The 20,766-nt window shown below is 58.4% G+C and overlaps 6 protein-coding genes across 6 annotated transcripts; 2 read left to right on the top strand and 4 right to left on the bottom strand.

Annotated features, from left to right (window-relative positions):
* Positions 1-266: 266 nt before the first annotated feature.
* On the bottom strand, positions 267-3,206 carry GGS23DRAFT_245278 (Neutral/alkaline nonlysosomal ceramidase). The gene is made up of 3 exons (XM_051512206.1): positions 2,834-3,206; positions 1,272-2,771; positions 267-1,020 (listed from the first exon to the last, which is right to left on the bottom strand). The coding sequence occupies exons 1-3, from the start codon at positions 3,109-3,111 to the stop codon at positions 342-344; spliced, it is 2,457 nt and encodes an 818-aa protein (XP_051369024.1). The 5' UTR covers positions 3,112-3,206; the 3' UTR covers positions 267-341.
* Positions 3,207-4,550: 1,344 nt separating this feature from the next.
* GGS23DRAFT_599682 (Pre-mRNA-splicing factor SPF27) lies at positions 4,551-5,342 on the top strand (the record flags this gene model as incomplete). The annotated part of the gene is made up of 2 exons (XM_051518959.1): positions 4,551-4,593; positions 4,702-5,342. 2 exons carry the CDS (start codon positions 4,551-4,553, stop codon positions 5,340-5,342), a joined length of 684 nt encoding a protein of 227 aa, XP_051369023.1.
* GGS23DRAFT_614166 (camp-dependent protein kinase regulatory subunit) lies at positions 5,240-7,271 on the bottom strand (the record flags this gene model as incomplete). The annotated part of the gene is made up of 2 exons (XM_051520627.1): positions 5,240-6,539; positions 6,603-7,271. 2 exons carry the CDS (start codon positions 7,269-7,271, stop codon positions 5,838-5,840), a joined length of 1,371 nt encoding a protein of 456 aa, XP_051369022.1. The 3' UTR covers positions 5,240-5,837.
* Positions 7,272-11,463: 4,192 nt separating this feature from the next.
* On the bottom strand, positions 11,464-13,544 carry GGS23DRAFT_244869 (cytidylyltransferase). The gene is made up of 3 exons (XM_051512202.1): positions 12,957-13,544; positions 12,076-12,862; positions 11,464-12,018 (listed from the first exon to the last, which is right to left on the bottom strand). Exons 1-3 carry the CDS (start codon positions 13,169-13,171, stop codon positions 11,665-11,667), a joined length of 1,356 nt encoding a protein of 451 aa, XP_051369021.1. The 5' UTR covers positions 13,172-13,544; the 3' UTR covers positions 11,464-11,664.
* Positions 13,527-15,365, top strand: GGS23DRAFT_582110 (phytanoyl-CoA dioxygenase). The gene has a single exon (XM_051517219.1). It carries the CDS (start codon positions 13,918-13,920, stop codon positions 14,926-14,928), a length of 1,011 nt encoding a protein of 336 aa, XP_051369020.1. The 5' UTR covers positions 13,527-13,917; the 3' UTR covers positions 14,929-15,365.
* A 496-nt stretch (positions 15,366-15,861) lies between these two features.
* Positions 15,862-19,457, bottom strand: GGS23DRAFT_244879 (uncharacterized protein). Its single transcript, XM_051512203.1, has 5 exons — positions 19,132-19,457; positions 18,660-19,007; positions 17,394-17,434; positions 17,168-17,331; positions 15,862-17,094 (listed from the first exon to the last, which is right to left on the bottom strand). The coding sequence occupies exons 1-5, from the start codon at positions 19,173-19,175 to the stop codon at positions 16,021-16,023; spliced, it is 1,671 nt and encodes a 556-aa protein (XP_051369019.1). The 5' UTR covers positions 19,176-19,457; the 3' UTR covers positions 15,862-16,020.
* Positions 19,458-20,766: the final 1,309 nt, after the last annotated feature.

The raw sequence follows: 20,766 nt of genomic DNA, 5'->3' as shown, positions 1-20,766 counted from the left end.
GCCCGTGGTGCGTCGCGCGAATTTCGCGCACTGACTAGCCGACTGGTCCTATTTTCTTATCGTATTGCTCTTCACTCGACGCGACGTCGCACCTATCTCTGCACCTCCCAAGGCCGCGCTCGCGCTTAGATTCTGTCGCTGACCGATTGCGTAAAGGATGCACGAAAGTAGAGAATAGCATATTTTCTTGATCTCAACTGCTGCCAGTACAATGTATTTCTCCCCTTACTCTCTTAGCAGTTACCTGCTGAAGGGCGCTAGATGGTAATCGACCTCCGCATAGGTACCTCCCTTTTCCTTCCTGTTTTCCGTAACAGCCTAACAGTTAATCCATCCACCTCTCAGACAAGTTCGAACTCCCCGCTCACGCCCTCGAACCCGGCGACCCGCCCCGCAAGATCCTTCGCGTCTCCGTGGTACCGGAACCGGTACTGCCCCGGCTCTGCCCACGGGTCCTCCGTCTCCCACGTCACCTCCACCTCGCTCGTGCCCAGCAGCTCGCTCGTCCGCCGCCACCGGAACACGAGGTGCCAGTCACTATCGTCGCGGACCACCCGCCAGAGTGAACCGCCTTTTCCTTTTCCTTCTTCTTCTCCTCCCTGCTCTCCTGCTGCTGCTGCCGCCCATCCTCTTCCTCGCTCCTTACGCAGCTCGCCCGATGACCCGGTCCCAGACGAGTCAGGGACGAGCTTCTCGACGACGACGTAGCTGCGCTCGAGCCGGAGGTCGTTGCGCGGGTTCGCCCCGACAAACGTCGCCGTGACCCGCGCGCCCCTTTGATACCTCGGCTCGACGTCCCGCTCGACCTTGCCGAACTTCTTGAAGAGTGGCGGCGAGTCGTGGAGGACCGACGGGATGAAGCTGAGGCTCCGGTTGCTGTTGTTCGGCGGCTCCGGCCCCCGGGGCGGGCGGCTACTCGTCGACGATCTGAGGTACGGTAACCAAGACAGCGTCACGTTGATGTAAGCTGCCAAGGTGTGCGGCCCGTACAGCGTACTCGCCCCCTCGTAGCGTTGAATCCTGTGCCAAGTGACTGTTATTAACCTCGTCATATCACGATTCCATCTGTAGGTGTTGATTGGAAATGGTTCCTCCTCCTCTTCCTTCTGTTTCTCTAAGGAACATCGCCAAAAGCTTAATGCCCGTAAATAGGTACGCGCCATCAAGATGTACCATTAACATCCACGCGATTTCGCGACAGAGGGTTCCCGTCCGTAACACAAAAGGAATCGTTCAAATATAGAGATCGAAAAAAAAAACATCAGACTCACCCATACTCCTCCTCGGTAGTGATGTAGTGCGTGTAGGTATTCGCCGGCCCGCCCAGCACGACGATAGGCGCCGCCGACTGCGCCAGCTCGTCCGCGAACAGTGCCGTTATCTCGTCGCTGACCGCGTTCTTCCAGCGACGCCCGGCCATCGTCGTCGCTTCGCCGGGGCTCACGATGATGACCAGCTGGCCCGCGCGGAACACCTGCACGTCGACCACGTTCGGCGTCCACGAGTACGGCTTCGACACCTCGCCGACGTCGAGGAGGATCGGCTTGGGGGAATGGCACGCAACCTGGTCTTCGCTCGGCTGCTTCAGCATCCCGCCGACGACGCGCCACACCGGCGAGGTGTTGGAAGAATTGCTTCCGTGCTGGGTAAAGTCGAAGGCGCCGGGACCGTCGGACGTGCCGGCGGCGAAGGAGTAGCCCAGCGCAGCCGGACACGTTCTGACTTCTGTCCCGTTAGGGAGTTGAAATCGGTGGTTAGACATGTTGTGGAAGGTATGGAAGGATTTTACCCATCCCCCGCGGATCGGGTTCGGTGCCTGGTTGAGGCGGTCGTATAACTTCCTCGCGGGTTCAAACTGTCGCCTGCCGATCTCGAAGCACGAAGACGTTCCTTCGTCATTCACCATGAAGAAAGGACCTCGGGCGTGGCATTTCTGAGATCGGCCATCCGAACACGTGCTCTTGTCGAAACTGCACTGTTCCCCCGAACCATCCTCGCACCAGGCGCCGAGGACGTTGGGGCTCGTGTCGCCGACGCTCGCCTGCGAGAAGCCGGCTACGAACCCCTCGGCAGCCGTCTCGTCGTCGACGGCGCTTCTCTCGAACAGGTAGGCCGCAACCCCCTTGTTGTCCCCCGATATCAACGTGTTGTTGCCGAGCACCGAAGTTCCGTGCGTAGGGAACCATGTTAGGACGCCGATGTTTTTGCCATCGGAGGCACGTTGGAATTTCAGCAGGGTTAGGTCTTTTTCTACGGACCCGTCATCCTCCGAGCTGATGTTGTATCTCGCACGCTCCTCCTCCGGATTCGCGAGGTACGCAAAGAGGCTGCGGTTAATGTTGGCTCCGAAGACCTTGGTAGATCCGACGCTGAGCCGGCCCGGCGCAAGGCTTTCGTGTGCTCGACGGATGGACAGGAGGGCGCCGTCGACAATGGCCCGGTAACTCTGCTGGTCAAAACCCTTGCTCGTGATCTGAGGCAAGAGATAGTTGAGCCAGGCACCGGGACCCGAATGCGAGTGCGTGCCGGTGACGGCGAGGTTGTGGTCGCCGTAGTTCTCGTATCCGGACCCCAACTCCCGCAGCCCAGACAGGATGCCGTAGCGGATAGCCGTATCGCCGGACTGCGTATCGAGGACGAGATATAGGAACGTGTCTGCCGGATTGGCCGGGTCGGCCACAATAAATGCCCGAGAATAGAGACGCTGCCGCAGGCCGGTTCCGATCTGGTTCGGGTCGGCGTAGCCCATCAAATTGATCTCAACGCAAGGGCTGTTTCCGTGACGTTAACGACACTGCTGCTCTACAATACGCTGGGCGGCCCGGCTACTCACCCAGTTATATCAGCCTTGCCTACCCCGATGACATATTCGTCATCCCCAAGCGGCAGCGCCTTTTCGCCCTCCCCAGCGTGAGCACCCGACCATAGTTTGAGCTTCTGTACTGGGCCGGTTGGGAGGAACGTGACGGCAAGAAGCAATATCGGCACCAGTAATAAAGTAGCGGCAAACGCAACGGTGACTCTGCGGGGAGGAGAGCCGTCGCGAGACCGCCGAGAACCCGGGAGGGCCGGAGAATCACCGGCTTGCTTGCCCGGGTAAGCCTGAAACATCTTGGGTTCTAGCGGCGTTGCTCTGTTCTCCCGGCTTATCTCACAGCCCACGACCACGATTCGTTGGCGGGGGGTATCTGTCTACGCAGACACGCAGGTATACAATGCGTACCGGTAAATAGAAAGCACTTATGGGGTGTAGTGGTACTCTATATTTCCAGACGTGTCTAGAGGTACTTTAGCTAAGCAGATGGCGAGAGAGGTCGGTGGGAGGTATGAAGCCTGCTCGAACAGTGGCAGCAGGCGGATAGTTCAGCAGGATGCACTCGACCCAGGTTTCACGTGTTATGAGGCAGTTGGCGGCAGGCGTAGACGACGGCTAGATGCGATGAGGCCTGCCTACGGGAAGAGCGACTATTCCTGTTCTTGGGTGATCCGGACATTGTGGTCTGGGGGAGAGAAGGGGGGAGTTGGCGAGGCAAAGCAAGGTTGCGAGACGGCTCGTTTAAGAATCGATATTTCCCAGCTTGAAACGGGCAGGTCTTCTCGCTTCTCGTCTCTCTGGTGTGTCGGACGCAAAGGCCGGTTTGCATAACTTGGCGGGTGGACGTAGGTTATATACACAGTTCAGGGTGCGCTCGCGGGTGGTGTGGGAGGTGTTGTCAACGGAATATCTTGGTGGGAATTCACTCGTCCCTCTCATCGATGCCGTTCCCTTGTCTCGGCTGGGCAACCCAGAGACGGGGTTGACTGCGTCGGCTTTCCAGGTCTAATTGGAGGAGAGAGACTTGGCGAAACCGAGGCGGCAGAGGATTGGTGAGAAGCTTGGTACAATACAGGAAGCGAAGGGGGTTAGGAGGTTAGGGGGGTGGGTTGTGCTTATTAACGCCTCCAACATGGTGCACACAACCCGCAGGTATCCCCTCCGTCTCGGGTACCTAATGAAGTACGCAGGGTACCTCCCGAACTGCCTCTATCTACACCCTTTGTGCCGGTGTCGTGCCCAAGGTCCCCCGCATACTCATGTACCTAACCTACAATAAGTACGTGTGACGAGATACCTATCTGTAGTGTCCACGGAGAGTGTACATACTTCCTACGCAATGCTTTCGTCGGAGGGCATTACCGTGCGATACGTCATTCGCGACGGTGCCTGGCAGGCGCCGCCGGCAACAGCAGCAACCAGTCCCCGCTTGTGGCCCCGGCACTCGCTGCCGACAAGCCAGGTTGCCGGTTCTGCCAGCTCTCGCCAGCTGCCACCCTGCAACGCCGGGAACGAAAGGGCACGATAACGATAAGGAATCTCAATTCGCTCGCGTCTGCACCCTCCCTGCATCTGCGTCCCGTCGGCTCGCCACCGCGTCCCCCAACGCCGGACGCAGACCGATATAGCCCTCTTTCGATCAGCTAGCTAGCTACCTCCTTAAGACAGCAGCGGCAACGACAGCCATCCCTTGCGATACCCGGCCCCCACACGCACACACCTACACGCCGCCGCCATGGCGTCCTCGATCCGCACCGCCGTCCACGAGTCCCTCCCCTGTGAGTTCCCCCCGGGCCTACCTCCCCCTCCTATACGCCCCCTCCCTTCGTAAGCAGCTACCTAAGCAACCTATACTAACCCCTCTCCCCTCCTTTCCTTCTCCCCAGACATCGACCCCGAGCCCACGGCCGCCGAGCGCGCAGCCGCAGAATCTCTCATCGCCGCCGAGCTCTCCTCTTCCTCCTCCTCCTCTCCGCCCGCCTCGCTGCTACCGCCCCTCCGCGCGCCCAACTTCAGCCCCCTCGTGACGCTCGAGCTCGAGCGGATAGCCGCGGGCGCGCCCTTCGCGGGCGGCGTCGACCTGTCGCGCTACGAAGCCCTGCCCGACTCCGACTCCTCCTCTTCTTCTTCTGAGCTGCAGACCTCCCTCCGCCTCGCCTACGCCGCCGGCACCTACCTCGCGTCGCGCCGCGCTCACCTCCGCCTCCTCGACGCCCACGGCCGCAACGCCTGGCTCCTCGCCAACTGGCGCGCCGAGGCCGACCTCCGCGCCCTCGAGCGCGACCTCGCCGCCGCCCGCCGCGACGTCGACCGCCTCGCCCTCGCCCGCCGCGCCGCCCAGGACGCCGCCGCCGCCGAGCTCTGCGGCCTCGACTACGCCTGGCGCCGCGGCGTCGCCCGCGCCCTCGAGGCCGAGGTCGCCGCCGAAGACCTCCGCCGCCAGGTCCGTGACCGCCAGCGCGCCGCCGCCGCCGCCGCCGCCGCCGCCGACGACGACGACGACGGCCGCGCGGTCACCGCTTCCTAGTTTGCCCTGGCGGGGGGAGCCCGAGAGTCGAAGAGTAAGAGAATTGGGAAAGCCGGTAATGAGACTTAGATAGAGCAAGCGGGCTAGCCGGTTAACTGATCGGTAGTTACGCCCTCTGTCGCGCGCATACAAGACGATTCGAAACGCTTCTGGCTTGGCCGGCGAGTAGCCGATAGATTTCGTCTAGCCCCCGGAGACCTCGCGAAACGGGGAGGGGCCACTCACGACAATCCTAAGGGATTTGAACAGGAAAACAAATAATTTATAAAGCAGCTCTAGACTTGGTAATAACAATGCTTCTGCTTCAGTAACAGTCAATCAAGTAATAAAAAAAACCCCCCTAGTCGATGTACGGGAAACGAGGGTAATTCCGCAACGCCTCCATGACGATGAATAAACCCCCCTTCCCTCCTTATCCGTCCTCTAAACTGCCTCCGACCCTGGAATATCGTTTTTCTAATCCACAAAAACTGTACAACCTAGAAGCATATTTAATCAATGGCGTCGGAGCGGGTCTACATCTTCTACTCCCGACTTGATACCCACGTACTTAGTCCTCCTCATGATACCTTCGACGGGCCCCAGTAATCTTTGGAAGGCGCTTTTCCCTAGCGTAGCCACCTTGACTTCCGTGGTGCTAATGACATCTGCTGCCCGGGGCTTATCATCGAGCAAGGCGAGCTCGCCGAAGAAATCACCCTTCTTGTAATGCTTGACGGATTGCGGCCTGCCGTCTTTGTACGCGTCGGCTTCTCCATCTTCTAACAGGAAAAAGGACTCTCCGATGTCGCCCTGCCTGATGATCTTATACCCCTTGGGAAATTTCTTGGTTTCTAAGGCATCGGCGATTTTCGATCTCTCGTATGGGGTGAGAGTAGATAGGAGAGGTACCTCTTCCAAGAAACTCTCGTATAGGCGCCTGCGCGCAAATGTAGACTCCATCAAGATCCGGCGGAAAGTGACGCGGTCCAGAGCCCATAATGTGCAACCCGGTTCGGCGGAAACCACCGTGGCGGCTCTCGGCGCGTTGTACATCAGAGCGAGCTCTCCGAAAGAGCCTCCGGCTCTGATGGTGCTCACTCTGCTGCCCATCCCGTCCGGGCCAGGCTGCAGCGAGCCTATGGGATTGACGTACACGTCAAACGAGCCCTTCTCGACGATGTAAAAGTAGTCGCCTGCGTCCCCTTGGGTTATGACCTAAATCAGCGGTTAGAGCTGTGACGACATGTGCTTATGCGACTTGAAGAGTGCTATGCGTACCTTGATATCTCTTGCCGGAATCGGCTTCTCCTGGAGGGCCCCGAGGATCTGGGCATTCTGCTCGTCATCCATGTGGCTAAACAGGAAGTTCCCCTCGATGGCCTTCTTCAATCGGTCCAGCTGCTCCAGAGACTTTGGGTAAGACGGGGGTGTCCAGTTGTCGTTGGCGTCAGCTACTGGCTTGAGGGACTCGGCAGAGACCGAGGTGCGACGGCCAAAGTTGTACTGGGCCGGATAGTTGTCCGGGTTCTGCACCGCCCTCAGCGAAGAAGGCGGTCCATCCAGCGGGCCCTCGGTGCCGTACGCACCGCGGAAGGGAGCGCTGGACAGACCGAAGGACGGGGTAGTTGGGGAAGTTATCGTGTCATCCTCATCCTCCTCGATCACATTCAGCAAGTCCCCAGACTGCCCGTTGGGTGCCTCAGGCTTGGGCTCGTTGGTGCCGAAAGGATTCGAGTTAGCCGCGAAGGGACTCGTAAACGTCGTTCCCGACATCGCGCTCGTGTTCAGGATTAAGGGGGAGCCTTGCGACAGGTAGGCGGCGCGTTCGTCGGCGAGACGGCGTAGGAAATGGTCGGAGCAGAACTGTAGGATATCGAGCGGATTCTCGCGCCGAATCCGATTTTCGAGGGATTCTATCTCCCTCTGGTAAGCGACAGGCAGGGACATGATGCACGCGACTAGATCGGCACGACGGGTGTAGGAAACGGTTGATGCTTTGGTGTCTCGATACTATGCGGTGGCGAAGGAATGGACAGACAGAAGCATATCGTGAAAGAAATTCTAGGCTGGAAACAGGAGCTTAAGTGTAATACCTAGTACAAGAGTCTCAAGGTCGACATTGACATGCGAGCTAGGCCACCCACCCGGGGACCGCGATCCTGAGTCCAGGAATTATGGGACAGGCACGCCCACCTAGGGTTAGCCAGCAGCTTGCTGGTCCGTTTCCGACGACCGGGGGGGCAGTGGGAAATAGGAGGGCGCCTAGGGAAGAAGGGGGGGGGGGGGTGTAGGTGGTAGGTGCTACGCAGAGCGAGGCTATGCCCACCGGACCGCAGCGGGGACTCGAAGTGGGAAGATCGCATGTGTCGCGTAAGCGGGTAGCAGTTTGAAAAGCCGTTGATGGCAGGGTATGAGGGAGGAAAGACTCAAAAGGGTAGGTAATTTAGGTGGAAGTGGAGGGTCGCTGCTCAAATAAAACATGGGTAATTGGAAAAGAAAGCCAGGGCGACGAGGGGAGATAGGGTAGGGTAGCTATCGCAGACCGAATGGAACACACAGACAGGTGATAAATCAAAGTGTAGGTAGATGACGGATACTGCTGCAGCCACTTACCAGCTCGTCTAGTCACTCAACGGACACGGCTCCCGTCGCAGACCGAGTCCAAGGTTATTTCCGATCCAAGACGCTCGAGGATATTGCGCGCAGTCTGCTTTGACCACCATGTGGCACGGCGAGCGGCAAGGGTGGAAGAGGCTGCCTGAGCAGGTAGCTGGTGGGCTGGCCGATCCGGGCAAGACGAGGACCGGGAAACCGATGGTGGATATCGGTATGTACAGAGAGGTGGATATAGAGACGGGCAGATAGGAGGAGAGGAGGAGGTATCTACAGGCGTAGACGAGAGGAGGAAGGACGGAGTTCGATTGACTCAATTGCTGCCGTGCCCCTGAGGGATGGGAGGAGGGGGCGATGTGTGAAGATTGGGGAGTGGATAGGAGAGGATAGGTAAGAGGAGGAGGTAGTAGGTAGGCAGAGAGGAGGAGAGGAAAGGAGGTATGTAGATGTAGATAGGTACACGCAAGTCTGCCAGCATCAACCGAGAGGGGGGGGGATAGGTGAAGGGCAGGGGGGGGTGTGGACAGGTATATCAGGCAGGCCAGGCTACAACGCTGTGCCTCTTTGTCGACAGATCTGGTCACCCTCTCTCTCGTCTGGCTCTGCTGATGATGATGTAGGAGGCGGATGTCTCGACTGTCGCAGTTCTTCTCAGGCCGGCCCCTTGTGGCAAAAGAGTGACGATTGAGGGGAGCATTGAGGGGAGCACGGAGGGGGGGGAGAGGAGAGGGAAGAGGATGGGTTTCTGGAAGAGATGGAATGGGTGGAGCTGATCCAGCACCAATCCGCCGACATTGGAGCTCGTCATGGTCCCCGCCTTTCTTTCTATTTGAAGCTTCTTTGCCTTCTTCGCGCCTTCCAGAACGCACGTCGAGAAGGGGGAACCTGCGTGTATGCACGGGCCACTTGGCTATCCGTGTCCCGAGGCACGACACGGTACATGGCAGTACATGCATCCGTCCATCGCACAGGTACTACGTATATCTGCCTAATACAGGTAGTAGATATAACAGACGGGACCGTCTTACGTTAGCGCCTATAGGAATACCTTCCATACCTGTAGGCTGTATGTGCCACGCCCAAACGCGCCTACTTTAGGTACCGAGGTAGGTACTTATACAGATACCTAATGTATGCCACTTGGAGGTGCCTATAAGGTAGGGATGATGCCTCTGCCATTTGACCTCCGCCGGGACAGGAGTCAGCAGCGGTAGCCACCCCGAATAGGCGCTATCTTTGCGTAGAGAGGGGATATTGAGAGAAGAAGAAGAAGAAAAACAAGACGATACCCGCTAGGGCTGCCGACATGGACCAGGCTAGGGACGGCTGGTACGTACACGTACACGGACCTGCCTGCGTTAGGTACATTGGCACATTGGCACACGTATGGGTTTTACGGATTTATGCACGGAGGCATGTATCTGATGCTCGGTCCGCGTATGCATATATACCTCCGGCTAGTAACAGTACCTAAGGTGCCCAAGATACATACTACTAGTAGGAGGCAAAAGTACATGGTTTCCCACGTGTTGCAGCCGTGGTGAGGACCAGCGATGCGAAAAAGAGAAGAAGAAGAAAAGATCCGAGCCCTGGAGGTTCTCGGTAATTTACTCTCTCCTACATACGGTATTCCCCAATTTCGTAATCTCCTCCCTACTTTCGGCACCGCTCCCGGGCAGATTAGCAGCAACCGGCCACATACATCCCGTTCCTCGCGTTTCTTGATGGACGGCCAGCTAACTGACATCGATGGAGGCGCGCGTAGTCGTGGTCTGCCTACCAGCCAGCCAGGCCGGCCGGCCAGCCAGCCATTTGCCAAAGCTCCTAACGTATCAGTAGGCCAGCCAAGCCGCGAGAACATTCTCTCATCCGTCCCGAGCTCGAGACACGACCTCTCCCTCCATTTACCTAGCCCCGTAGCGCAGACGCAACGAGGCCACCGTCCCACACGTACGTGTACATGTGCAGGCGTCGCCCGTGTAACCCGTCGTGTTTCCCACCTCGCCCAAGATCGGGATCTCTCCCCTGTTCGTTTCTCCTTCTGGAACAAACGAATCATGGGCTTGGCCTGCCTGCCCCCCTACCGGCAAACGGGGAAGCGAAAGGGGGTTCGACGGAGACCTAGGGCCTTATTCCCCCCTCCCCACCCTAACCCTGACCCAGGTCTCCTCGCCGTCGCCGTCGTCTCTTCCGTCCGTATCCCTCCCCTTCTCCCCCAGCCGACGCCTAGCCAGCATTCGACGCGTAGTGTAAGAGGTATCTCACCACCCGTACGTCCATACACTAGTTAGGTGCCTATGAAGGTACCTAAGACATGAGATCATGGGGAGTAGAGAGGTATCTATATCCCGTGTACCAGTCGGGTCCGCCGATTGGCGTGGCCCCGTTTTTTCGACTCACACGCCTGTCAGCCAAGCTGTCAGTCAGACTTCTGTTTTATTACCCCGATGATGATGTCTATACGTACTATCGTCGTTACCTGGATATAGCATCGACCAAACCCGGGCTCGCCATGGCCGCCTCGCCTCTCGCCCCGGCTCGTGACTGAGGGAAAGAAAGAGCATATGTCGTGCGAGGCTCTACTTACCTACAGCTGGCTTCTCGCTCGTAAGCCGCGTCGAGGAGGGGGGGGCCAGGTGGACGCGGGTTGTCAGCTAGCGAAAGCAGTCTCCAGCCCGCTGTCCGGCAAGACCGTCGCCGTCCCGCCAATGGCCGGTCCCTGTCGATAGCAAGCACGGCTATTTCGAGGGTGCGACGCGCTGCTGCGTACGTGGGTTTCTTACCCGCATTCTCTCCGCGATCCTGCGTGTTTCTCGGCGCTATGCCGTAGTAGACCCTCGTCCGCAGCGTTGGTCGGGGGGTGGGCGCGCCTACGCGTTATGCCTCCCTTTTTCTGGCCTCCGTCTAGAACGTGCGGCTTACTCAGATGACCTCCGACTGGCTCTACGGGTATGCATGCGCGCATACGCCTCTACCCTGATTACATCGTCGAAACCACATCCTACCCAGAGTACACGCCTACGATACATCATATGTAGGTAGGTAGGTAGGCTAATTCTACTATACCTGTGCACTGCATACGAGCTGTGTACATACGCACGGGAGTACCTAATCTATCCCGTGTATCCGTCTGGCCCCATTTCCCGTTATACCCCGGCGTCGACATGCAAACCATCCTTGGCATTGGCCATATACTCGCTCTCCTCTCTCTCTCCTTCACCTCCTCCGTCACCGTCACACCAATAGAAGCGTCGGAGATGATTTCTGAGTCATAGACCCGTATGACGCCAGACGGCCGGCACGATAAACCCAATAAGCCAAGCATATATATATCTGTCTGACTCGATTACTACCTATCTACTCCATACCCAGGTACACACCGGTATCTCCCCCCGTCGCCTGGACCCCGCGCGGAAAAGGGGGTGCAAGAGAATTTTTCAGAGATTAAAATCGTAAGGGGGCAAATGTATTCTTGTTCTTAGCATCAGGAGACTATCAGGCCTACTGAGAGAGACACAGGCCTAGGTGTTTTTTTTTTTGTTCCTTTTTTTTCCCGCCATGACTCGAGCCGTCAGGAGACCGTACTCGGTTCAGGGGCGCCCCAGTCGTTAATTAGCTCCTTGAGGCGGGCCAGGCCCATCATTGTCGCCACATCCTCCCTCGTTCACAATACCTGATATTGGAGTTGGCCAACTCTTGCCGCAGCAGACCGGCTGTGCTGCAATTTTTAGACAGAGGCCCTCTCCTCTTCCTTGAGGCGTTGTTCCTCCTCCAGTATCTCCCTCTGGCGGTGCGCGGCCTCGCCGACGGCCTTCACACCCTTCTTCCTCTGCCGCTCCTCGTACAGATCCCGGCTCTTCATGATGCGATGCACGATCGTGCCGGCGTTGACGTCTTGGAACTCGTGGCTCGGCACCTCCCGGAAGATGCCCATCTCCTTCGGCGCCGTGTACGGGTCGTACGAGAGAGGCATAAATGCTGTCGGGCCGTGGTATACGGCGTCGGGGGTGCCCCAGGGAGAGCTCGTCAGGTAGGACTTGGTCGGCGAGAATGGCGCGCCGAAGATGACAGCGTTGACATGCTATAAAACGTGATTAGCGAGCAATGCCGAGGCACTCAAGGAGGTAGAACTACGTACCCGGCATTGAAGCACGCAGAGGCCACGCTCGTAGATGTTCATAATGGGATAGTTGACCCCTTTCCAGTGGTTGATCACCTCGTCATCGTGAACCCCAGCAACGACGAAGACGGGGCCGTAATCGTCTCCCTTGCCACGGCGCTCGTCGACGGCCTGCTGGTCGTACCAGCCCTCTGTCCTCGCCAGATCCTCCTCCGCCAGCACGACCTGGCGGAGGAACTCGATATGACCGCTGGAAAACAAGTCGAAGCCCCCGTCGACGTAGACCACTCGCTGGCCGGGCTTCGGGCCGGAGCCCTTGAGTAAAGGGCGGAACGATCCCCTCTCTTCTGTCGTTGTAGCGCCCGCAGCATCGGAGCTCTTGGCCGCGGTAGAGGCGTGCCAGAAGTAGACGTCGGCGCCGGGTCGCTTGCCGGTCTCGTCGGTCGCGTACTGCCTGATGCGGGCGGTCATGGCGGCTCCTTCCTCCGCCCTCTCGGCCTCGGTGCCGCTGCCCTCCTGGCCGGCCAAGGTCTTCTCCAGTGACTTTATGAAGTGGGTTCGGGTGCACAGGAGCATGCGGCCGACGAGGTCGGTGGTGGATATGCTCGGCGTCCGCTTGACGACCTTGAAGCGGCCGGCGGCCTTGACGAAGCGGTAGCAGTCCTCGCCGCTGCTGTCGGAGGTGATGTCGTCGCCGTGCACCACGTACTTGCAGCCGAAGTGGCTTATGAAGCTCAGCTGCGTGACGTACGGCGCGTAGGCGACCGATCGGGTGACCCAGCGGCAAGCGTCCACGGCGGCAAGCCTTTATCTCTCGCCCCAACCCGGGAGGTCAGCAGAGCGCTCCTCGCTTTCTTCAGGGTGATGGTCTGGGAAGGGCTCTTTCTCTACAACCGTACCGTTCCCGCAGATTCATCACCGTCGGGCCCTTGTTCTCGAGGATGGCCTCGTCCGAGTGCACGCCCACGTACAGCTCGGTGCCGAGCTGGCGCGCCTGGAGCATGGCCCCGGCGTGGCCGTGGTGGAAGAAATCCCAACACCCATCGACCCAGATCCGGTCGTCGAGCAGCTCGGGGGCAGGCGGTCCGGACAGGACCTCTTCCTCGGAACTCATGATATCGGAGAGCGAGCGTAGCTAGTCGTACGGCGAAGCGAGGTGTTCCGGAGAAGAAGAAAAAAGAGAGACAGACCCGCTTAGAGGATCAGTCGCAAAGGAGCAGGGGTGTATGCGAAGAGGCAAGACACTAGGACTGCACGTATCATACGAGGGCGATGACCTCAGCGCTGTAGGTGCCTCTCGTGCACGTACTATGTAAACTTAAGCGACCCAGGATCTGAGTGGCTCGGAGAGGAGAAGGCGAGAAAAGAATGCTAAGCCGTAGCGACACTAACGTCTAACGAGCACTCCCAAGCCGTCCAAGTCGGACTTGGGACAGGCCAGTTGACCTCCCCAGGTGGGCAAAGTCGACCCCTCATCTTCGGGCTTCTCTTATCGATACGTCCCCGACCGCCGAGCTCCGGGACCCCACCTCTCGTCCTACTACCCCGCTAGGCGCTGCAATCCTCCGGGGGGCCCTTATCGTCCCATCCATCCCCTCTCCGCGCCCCTATATTTATACCTGTTTGGCGGATGTGAACAGCATCCTTTGCCTGTCCGCACCGTTCCCGCTACCACCGTCGCATTTCACGCCGTCCACGCAGCACTTGCATGCATACACATACCACTTGCTTATTTCCCGGACCAGCTTACTACGGGCAGGCAATCCGACCTCAGGTCCCCCGGGCGTTAGCTACCATCACACCCACACCCACACCCACACACATATAGGGGGGGCCAGTTCACGCAACACGCACGCGAACATGTCCCCAGCAGCAACCACAACCAGCACCTCCTCGGCGGCGGCGGCGCCCGTCGCCGGGGGCCTGACGGCGGAGCAGGTCGCGTCGTTCTGGCGGGACGGGTACCTGGTGATCCCGGACGCGCTGTCGGCGGCGACGGTGGCGGGGCTGCTGGCGGAGACGCGGGCGCTGCTGGCGGGGTTCTCGCTGGCGTCGCACCCGCTGACGCGGTTCAGCACGGGGGAGTCGGGGGCGGCGCACGTGGGGGACGAGTACTTCCTGGGGTCGGGGGACCAGGTGCGGTTCTTCTTCGAGGAGGACGCGTTCGACGGCGCGACGGGCGCGCTGGCCAAGCCCAAGGAGCGCGCCGTCAACAAGATCGGGCACGCGCTGCACGCGCTGTCGGCCCCGTTCGCCGCGCTGCTCGACCCCGCGCAGAACCCCCCCGGCGGCGCCGCCCCTGGTGCTCGCGACAGCCACCCCGCCGCCGTCGCCCGCGCCCTCGGCTTCCGCGACCCCCGCTGCCTCCAGAGCATGGTCATCTGCAAGCAGCCCGAGATCGGCGGCGCCGTGCCGCCGCACCAGGACAGCACCTTCCTCTACACGGACCCGCCGAGCGCCGTCGGCTTCTGGTACGCGCTCGAGGACGCCACGGCGGCCAACGGCTGCCTCAGCTTCCTGCCCGGCAGCCACCGCTGGGCGCCCGTGCGCCAGCGCTTCGTGCGCGCTGCCGGCGGCGGCGGCACCGAGTTCGTCGACAACGACGGCGCGCGCTTCCCGCCCGGCGACGAGTACGGCGAGCGCGTCGCCGCCCCCGCCGCCCCCGAGCCCGCCTACGTCCTCGGCGAGGTCTCCGCCGGCTCCCTCGTCCTCATCCACGGCAACCTGCTCCACAAGAGCGAGCGCAACCTCAGTCAGAAAGGCCGCATCATATACACCTTCCACATCATCGAGGGCGACGGCCCCACGTACGACGAGCGGAACTGGCTGCGCCCGCCGGCCGGGGGCCTGACGCGGCTGTTCCGGGACTGAGCGGGAGAGGAGGGAAGGAGGGCCGAGGGATTAAGGGGCCGCGAGAGAGAGAGCATGTATAACAGCGTCCCTCGACGGCGAGTGCGGAGATGGTAGTTAGGACGGATGGATACGGACTGATAGAAGAGAAAACGCGGGGTCTCCAACTGTGTAGGGCAGCGTTATCAGTTGCGAACCCAACTCGTCTATTCTTCCACGCGATCCCGGGCGACGGGCCCTGTTTCGAAGCCGCGGTAGAGCATCCCAGGCACGATGAGAAGTATAGGGGGTAGCATGATTAGGCATCTAGGAGGGCTTATTTAGTAGAGCGGTAGCCAAGTTGGAATGTGGCAAACCCAGCTCCTATGAACTGCGGCGGGTTCGTATGAAAATCTCGCTGTAATATAACTTATGAACGCTCCCATCTCGCGTTAACGGAGCGAGAAAAACGATAGCTATAGAAATTGCATCTGCAATCAACCTCATATTTCCCTATGGACTAACTATTAAACAACTCGAAGGACCGTCGGTGCTATGTACGGGTCCGTCCGATCCGTCTACACGTTCCTCATTCGTCCATATACGATGATGCGAGGCGAGGTGAAAAAAAAAAGAGGCGCAAATAGCCCGAGCTGTGGAATAAAGCGTTCTCCCCCACTTGCGCGACATCAAAAGACCCGTTTTCTCTCCCCGTTCTTCTCTCTCTCCCTCTCTCGCCCCTCCTCTCATCCTCTCCCCGACTCTAACTCGCGAAGACCGGAGGGGAGAGTGACCGACTGTGTCCGTGACCGGTAATCTCGGACGGGAAACTGAGGGGCAGCATGCGCGAACGAGTAACGTAATAAAGAATACAGGCAGACGACGAGTGTAATGTCGTCTGCGTCTGGTGATGGACCATGCGAGAGAGAGCCGGTCTAGGTCAGTTTTTCCTGCCAGGTTTCCCATGCAAACTTTCGGCGGCATTCCATTCCAGGTAGGAGAGAACTCCGACAACGAGGGGCCTCAGTAGTGATGAAGCAAAACTTGGCGATTCTCTCTGCCAATACGGGGGGCACTGCCGTGCCGAAAAGTGGAAAGGGGGTCGGCGATGGACCCGTGGCCTTCGCGGCCGTCTTAGCGACCGTAAGGATGGAAACCCCTGTTGCTGCCTCCGCGTCCACCGCCGCGATAATTCGCGCCCGGCTTGCCAGCGTTCTTAGGACCGGTGGGTGCGTTGGCCGGCGGGGCGTGGGTGGGATCGACCGGCCCCGGACTCGGCTGGTTTCCGCCTCGATTCCGGTGGAATCCACCGCGGCCGCCTCCCTGGTTGAAGTTGGGCTGCGGCACATCGTCGTACATGCCCTCCCAGGAAGTTGGATCTCCGCCGCTCATGTTGCCGTAGTTTTGATATCCGCCTCGACCACCGCGTCGGCCTCCGCTCCCGCGAGCATTGAACATCTGTTGCTGGTTGTTGAAATCGTTGAACCCCTGTTGGCCTCCATCACCCTGGCCCTGGCCCTGGCCCTGGACGGCGCCTCCGTTCGCCATCATCTGGCTCTGCATCTGTTGCATCTGTTGCAAGAGAGCCGGGTTAATGTTGGCCATGGCCGCCATCGGATTCTGCGAATTCTGGGCCGCCCCCCCTTGGGCTTGCTGGGCCATGTGATGCTGAAGCTGCTGCATCTGCAACATCTGCATCATTGCCGGATTCATGGCACCCATGCCCATGCCCCGATTCATCACCATCTGCTGTTGCATCATCGCCAAGTACTGCTGCATCCTCTGCATATACTGCGCCATGAGCTGCGGGGTCATACTTCCCTGTCCCATCTGGTTGGCCATCGGGTTCTGGTTGGCGCTCTGATCCTCTATGCCGCCTTTGCGGAATTTACCACGTCTAGACGCCTCCTCCTCTTCTCGCATGTTGCCTCGAGGCTGAGCTTTCTTAACCTCAATAGGCTTGCCGTGGATTTCCAGGTGCGTGTTGAGGCAAGCTTCGACGCCAGCCTCGCTCTCGAACGTAACGAACCCGAAGCCCCTGGGGCGACCGGTGTCCTTGTCCATCATGAGGGTGGCGTCAACAACTCGACCAAACTGGGCGAAGTAGTCCTTAAATTCAGGCTCAGTTGTATCCTGGCTGACACCACCCACAAAGATCTTGCTTGTCTTTTCTTGCTCGTCGCGAGGGATAGCTCGCTTCGGGTCGATCTAGATAGATACACATGGGCTTAGTACTCCATCTTAACGCGTGGTGGCGACGCGAAGCTGCGACGCAACTTACGATCTTGCCGTCTAGGAAATGCTCCTTGACCATGACAATATTAACTGTCTTCGGATCCTTGAAAGTGAGAAACCCAAACCCGCGAGATCGACCGGTGGCACCGTCCCGCATGACGGTACACTCTGTTACCTCCCCAAATTGGGAGAAGTAATCGCGAAGCGATTCTAACCCAGCATTAGCCGAGTAAGCTATCGACGGGGTGGAAATATGTGCGGAGGCTACCTACGATCTGTCGTCTCCCAGTTCAGACCGCCAATAAACATCTTCCTACACCCAGATCGGTCAGCCCAAGCGGCGCCAGCAGTAGCGATACAGCATAGATGCGTATGTTGGCCCAAGCAAGTGTGTGTGTGTGGCAGTTTTGAATACTGGCGATTTGTCACTCGACAAATATGCTACCGGCTTGGGTGGTTTGGAAACAAGATGAATGTCATCATGAGCCTTGCTAGTCAACCCTCTCTCACCCTACAACTTCACCATAGGTGCGCGGCGTTTCTCCGATCCTAGCCTGGGACATCAGAGCCGTCATGCCTAGGAGCGACACCAACAATCTTAGAATGGTCGCTATCGGATGGGGCGGGCGTGTCCTCGGGTCCTTGCTCCTCCGCGGCGATGGGTTCTTTTGGCGTGCGGACGATTTGGTATATAGCTTAGGTGGCGCAGCACGGTCTGAAGGTGGTAACTTTGGCGATAACGGTGGTTGTGGTTGTGGTGGTGCTGGTGCTGGTAGCGACGACGCGGAATGTAGGCGAGGGAGTCTTTCTCTCTTTCTTTTTCTCGGTCCGAGAAGCAAGCCACGGACAGCACTGCTCAAGGAAAGAAGGCAAGGCAGCTGATGTCTGAAATGTCGTCGATTTCTGTTCTTGTCTCTTTGCTATCGTCAAGCTAGGACATGACCTCGAGCGCTATTCGCTGCCAACTTCTCTTCTTACAGCCTGCAGAGGGATAGTCCTTCGTCGAGCTTTATGAGCCCCATATCTTCGACGACTGGCTACGGAGGGCAGTAGTGTTCTGTACTGACTATAGTCGAATTTTTATCGTTGGTTCCTCCTCAGGCTGAAGAGCGATTCCTTCTGCGATCTTCCTCTCCTTTTTCCTCTCCATCGATGGACCTTTTTGAGATCCGGACGGCTGGGCGCGTGTGTTCCCTCTGGCTATGCATCTGAACGCGGACAGGCTCGGCAAGAGCCCGTCGCCATATCTTTCCCTCGGATATAGCTAGCAAGAGATAGAAATACCCATCTTGCCCCCAGTCCTTCCGACCAGTGCCCTAACGAACCAAAGCATGCGATCTGTTCTGAGATTGTCCCACGGCCTACCGGGCTACTCGCGACCTCCCCCCCCAAACCACATGCTTTAACATCAAGGCACGCCTTGAACGCAGCTTCGATCTGGGTTCCAGGGACAGGCGAGATGCAATGGGGCTCCTCTAGAGCGAGTTGACTAGCAAGAAATCTTGGATGTGAAAATAAACGAGCGCAAAATTACTTACCCGTCCTCTTTGGCACTGGGTCCTCGCGTGGTATGGAAGGCGGGTGCCGACGCGTCCTGTTGGGGCGGTGCGGCAACAGCACTAGCTGCCGGGCCATTGCCCAGGTTGAAGTCCACATCGTCATCATCGTCGTAGTTTTCATCTTGATACTCATCGTCATATCCATTTTCATCGGCAGCAGGGGCTACATCAGCAGGCACTTGGTTGAACTCGGCCGGAGCTGGTGCTTCTATCGACATCGGCTGGGGGGGATTTATCTGCGACAGAGGAGCCGAGACAGCAGGAGCGGCTGCTGCTACAGCCGCTACTGGTGGTGCCGCTGTGCCACCAGCCTCGTTATCATCGTACCTAGAAACAGGCGGTAAGGTCAGCCTACAGGTTGTGTACTAGGGGGTGACTTGGGGACAGGAGTGAGAGGTGGACAGTGTTTTGCGTGTGCTTCTCTAGCATTGACGGTTGCAACTTTACTCACAGGTCAGCAAAGAGATCGTCCTCAAAGTTCTCAGGTTCCGCCATGGTAATCTGGGGCCTGCTCAACCGGAGTAACCTGTGGAAAATCAAGACCACACGGCAGCCAACGTGACGTGGAATCAAGGGAAAATGAAGCTAACGGCGATCAAGCGACCGTAGAATGTGCGGGTGAGACGAAGAGGATGGACCAAGTCGTGCGGACGAGACGGGTTGCAAAAGGCAGGCAGTGTTAGGATGAAAAAGACCTTTGAGGTTGGAATTATACCGGGCCGGGAATTGACAGGTGATGGAGGAGTCGGTGATGGAAAGGGAAAAGAAAGAAAAAAAATATTTAACAGCCTCTCAGCTGGGAAGTAGAGAAAAGTAGGGGGAGGCAGGTCGAGGGTAGTGGCAGCAGGTAGAGGGAATAGTTAGAAGTAGTGGCCATGCCGGCAGCAAGAAGCTAGTAGGGCGGTTAGCTAAGGACAGCGGTAGCAGGCCGGCAACACGCCGACACGAAAGAAAGGACCCAATGGCAGACGCGAAGTCGGCAGCAGACAGCACCTGCAAGGGTGAGACCCCGGCACTCCTTGCCAGCCCTAGACGGGGCCCGCCCAGCTCGGCCATAGACTGTGTACATGGCAGTGTTCTCGGTGTCGGACCCCAGGTACTTGGCAGTCCTGCTGTGCACGGGTGAGTGGGCAGGTATCCCCTACAGCATAAACACATCCACATACAAGTACCTGCCACAGGCACACCAAATTTGCTGCACTGCTTCGACAGCCCAGTGGCAGGCAGCAAGCCCCAAAGGGCGATGCGCCATGTACGTACACATTTGCCATTCCCAGGCAAAGCCACACCCCCGGGCTTACCCATTCTGGCTGTGAACGTACTGCCTGATGGAGCTAGCGAGGGTGCCTGGCATCTCTCTTTTACTTGACAGAGGAGATAAGGCACGTGGACCACACTTACACAGCAGCCGGCGCCTGGCGGAGGGGATTTTGACATGTCTACAAGATCTTCGATGCTGGTGCTGCTGCTGCTGCTGCGCCAAGTACCTACCTCTAAGGTATGTAAGTAGGTAGGTACTTGATTGAATTGGGTATGTTGCCTAATGTATCTGCACGGGCACACTCTTCCTCAGGAAAAAACGGGCATCTTATTTCCTGTGGCTGAGCCCTCTTGTGGCTTCTCCGCATACCCCTGTACCTCTCTCTTTTCCAGCCACCAGCCGTTAACGAGGGGTTCTAACGGGCTGTACTGATGTATTACCGTGGGTATTGAGCACACAGGCAACAGGTATCTGCTTCCCGCTATCGTCCCCTGTAGCTCAGGTCCCCCGTTGCTGATACGACAGCGTCCTAGGCCCAGCAAATGTAGTGTCGTAACTGGATCCCCCCCCAACTCCTACAACCTCTCGTAGCAGTTTGGCACACTCACCCTGGCCCTACCTGTGGCCCTTTCGACATTGCATGATTTCCTGCTTGCTGGGTTGGGGCGAAATGCTTTTCACCACAACAATGCTGTCGTGATCGATCGCCAACAGCCTGATTCCGCCATGTTTTCCTCCTCGGGCAGCGGCAAGAAGCCGCCGCCTCAACAGGTGAGCTCCCCAGCGCCCTCTGCTACTACGCACCCACGCCTGGCTTCTAACTGC

Source organism: Durotheca rogersii (assembly GCF_024521655.1).
Source record: "Durotheca rogersii strain YMJ 92031201 chromosome Unknown GGS23scaffold_25, whole genome shotgun sequence".
Lineage (NCBI taxonomy): Eukaryota > Fungi > Ascomycota > Sordariomycetes > Xylariales > Xylariaceae > Durotheca > Durotheca rogersii.
This window is presented reverse-complemented; position numbering and strand designations above follow the sequence as displayed.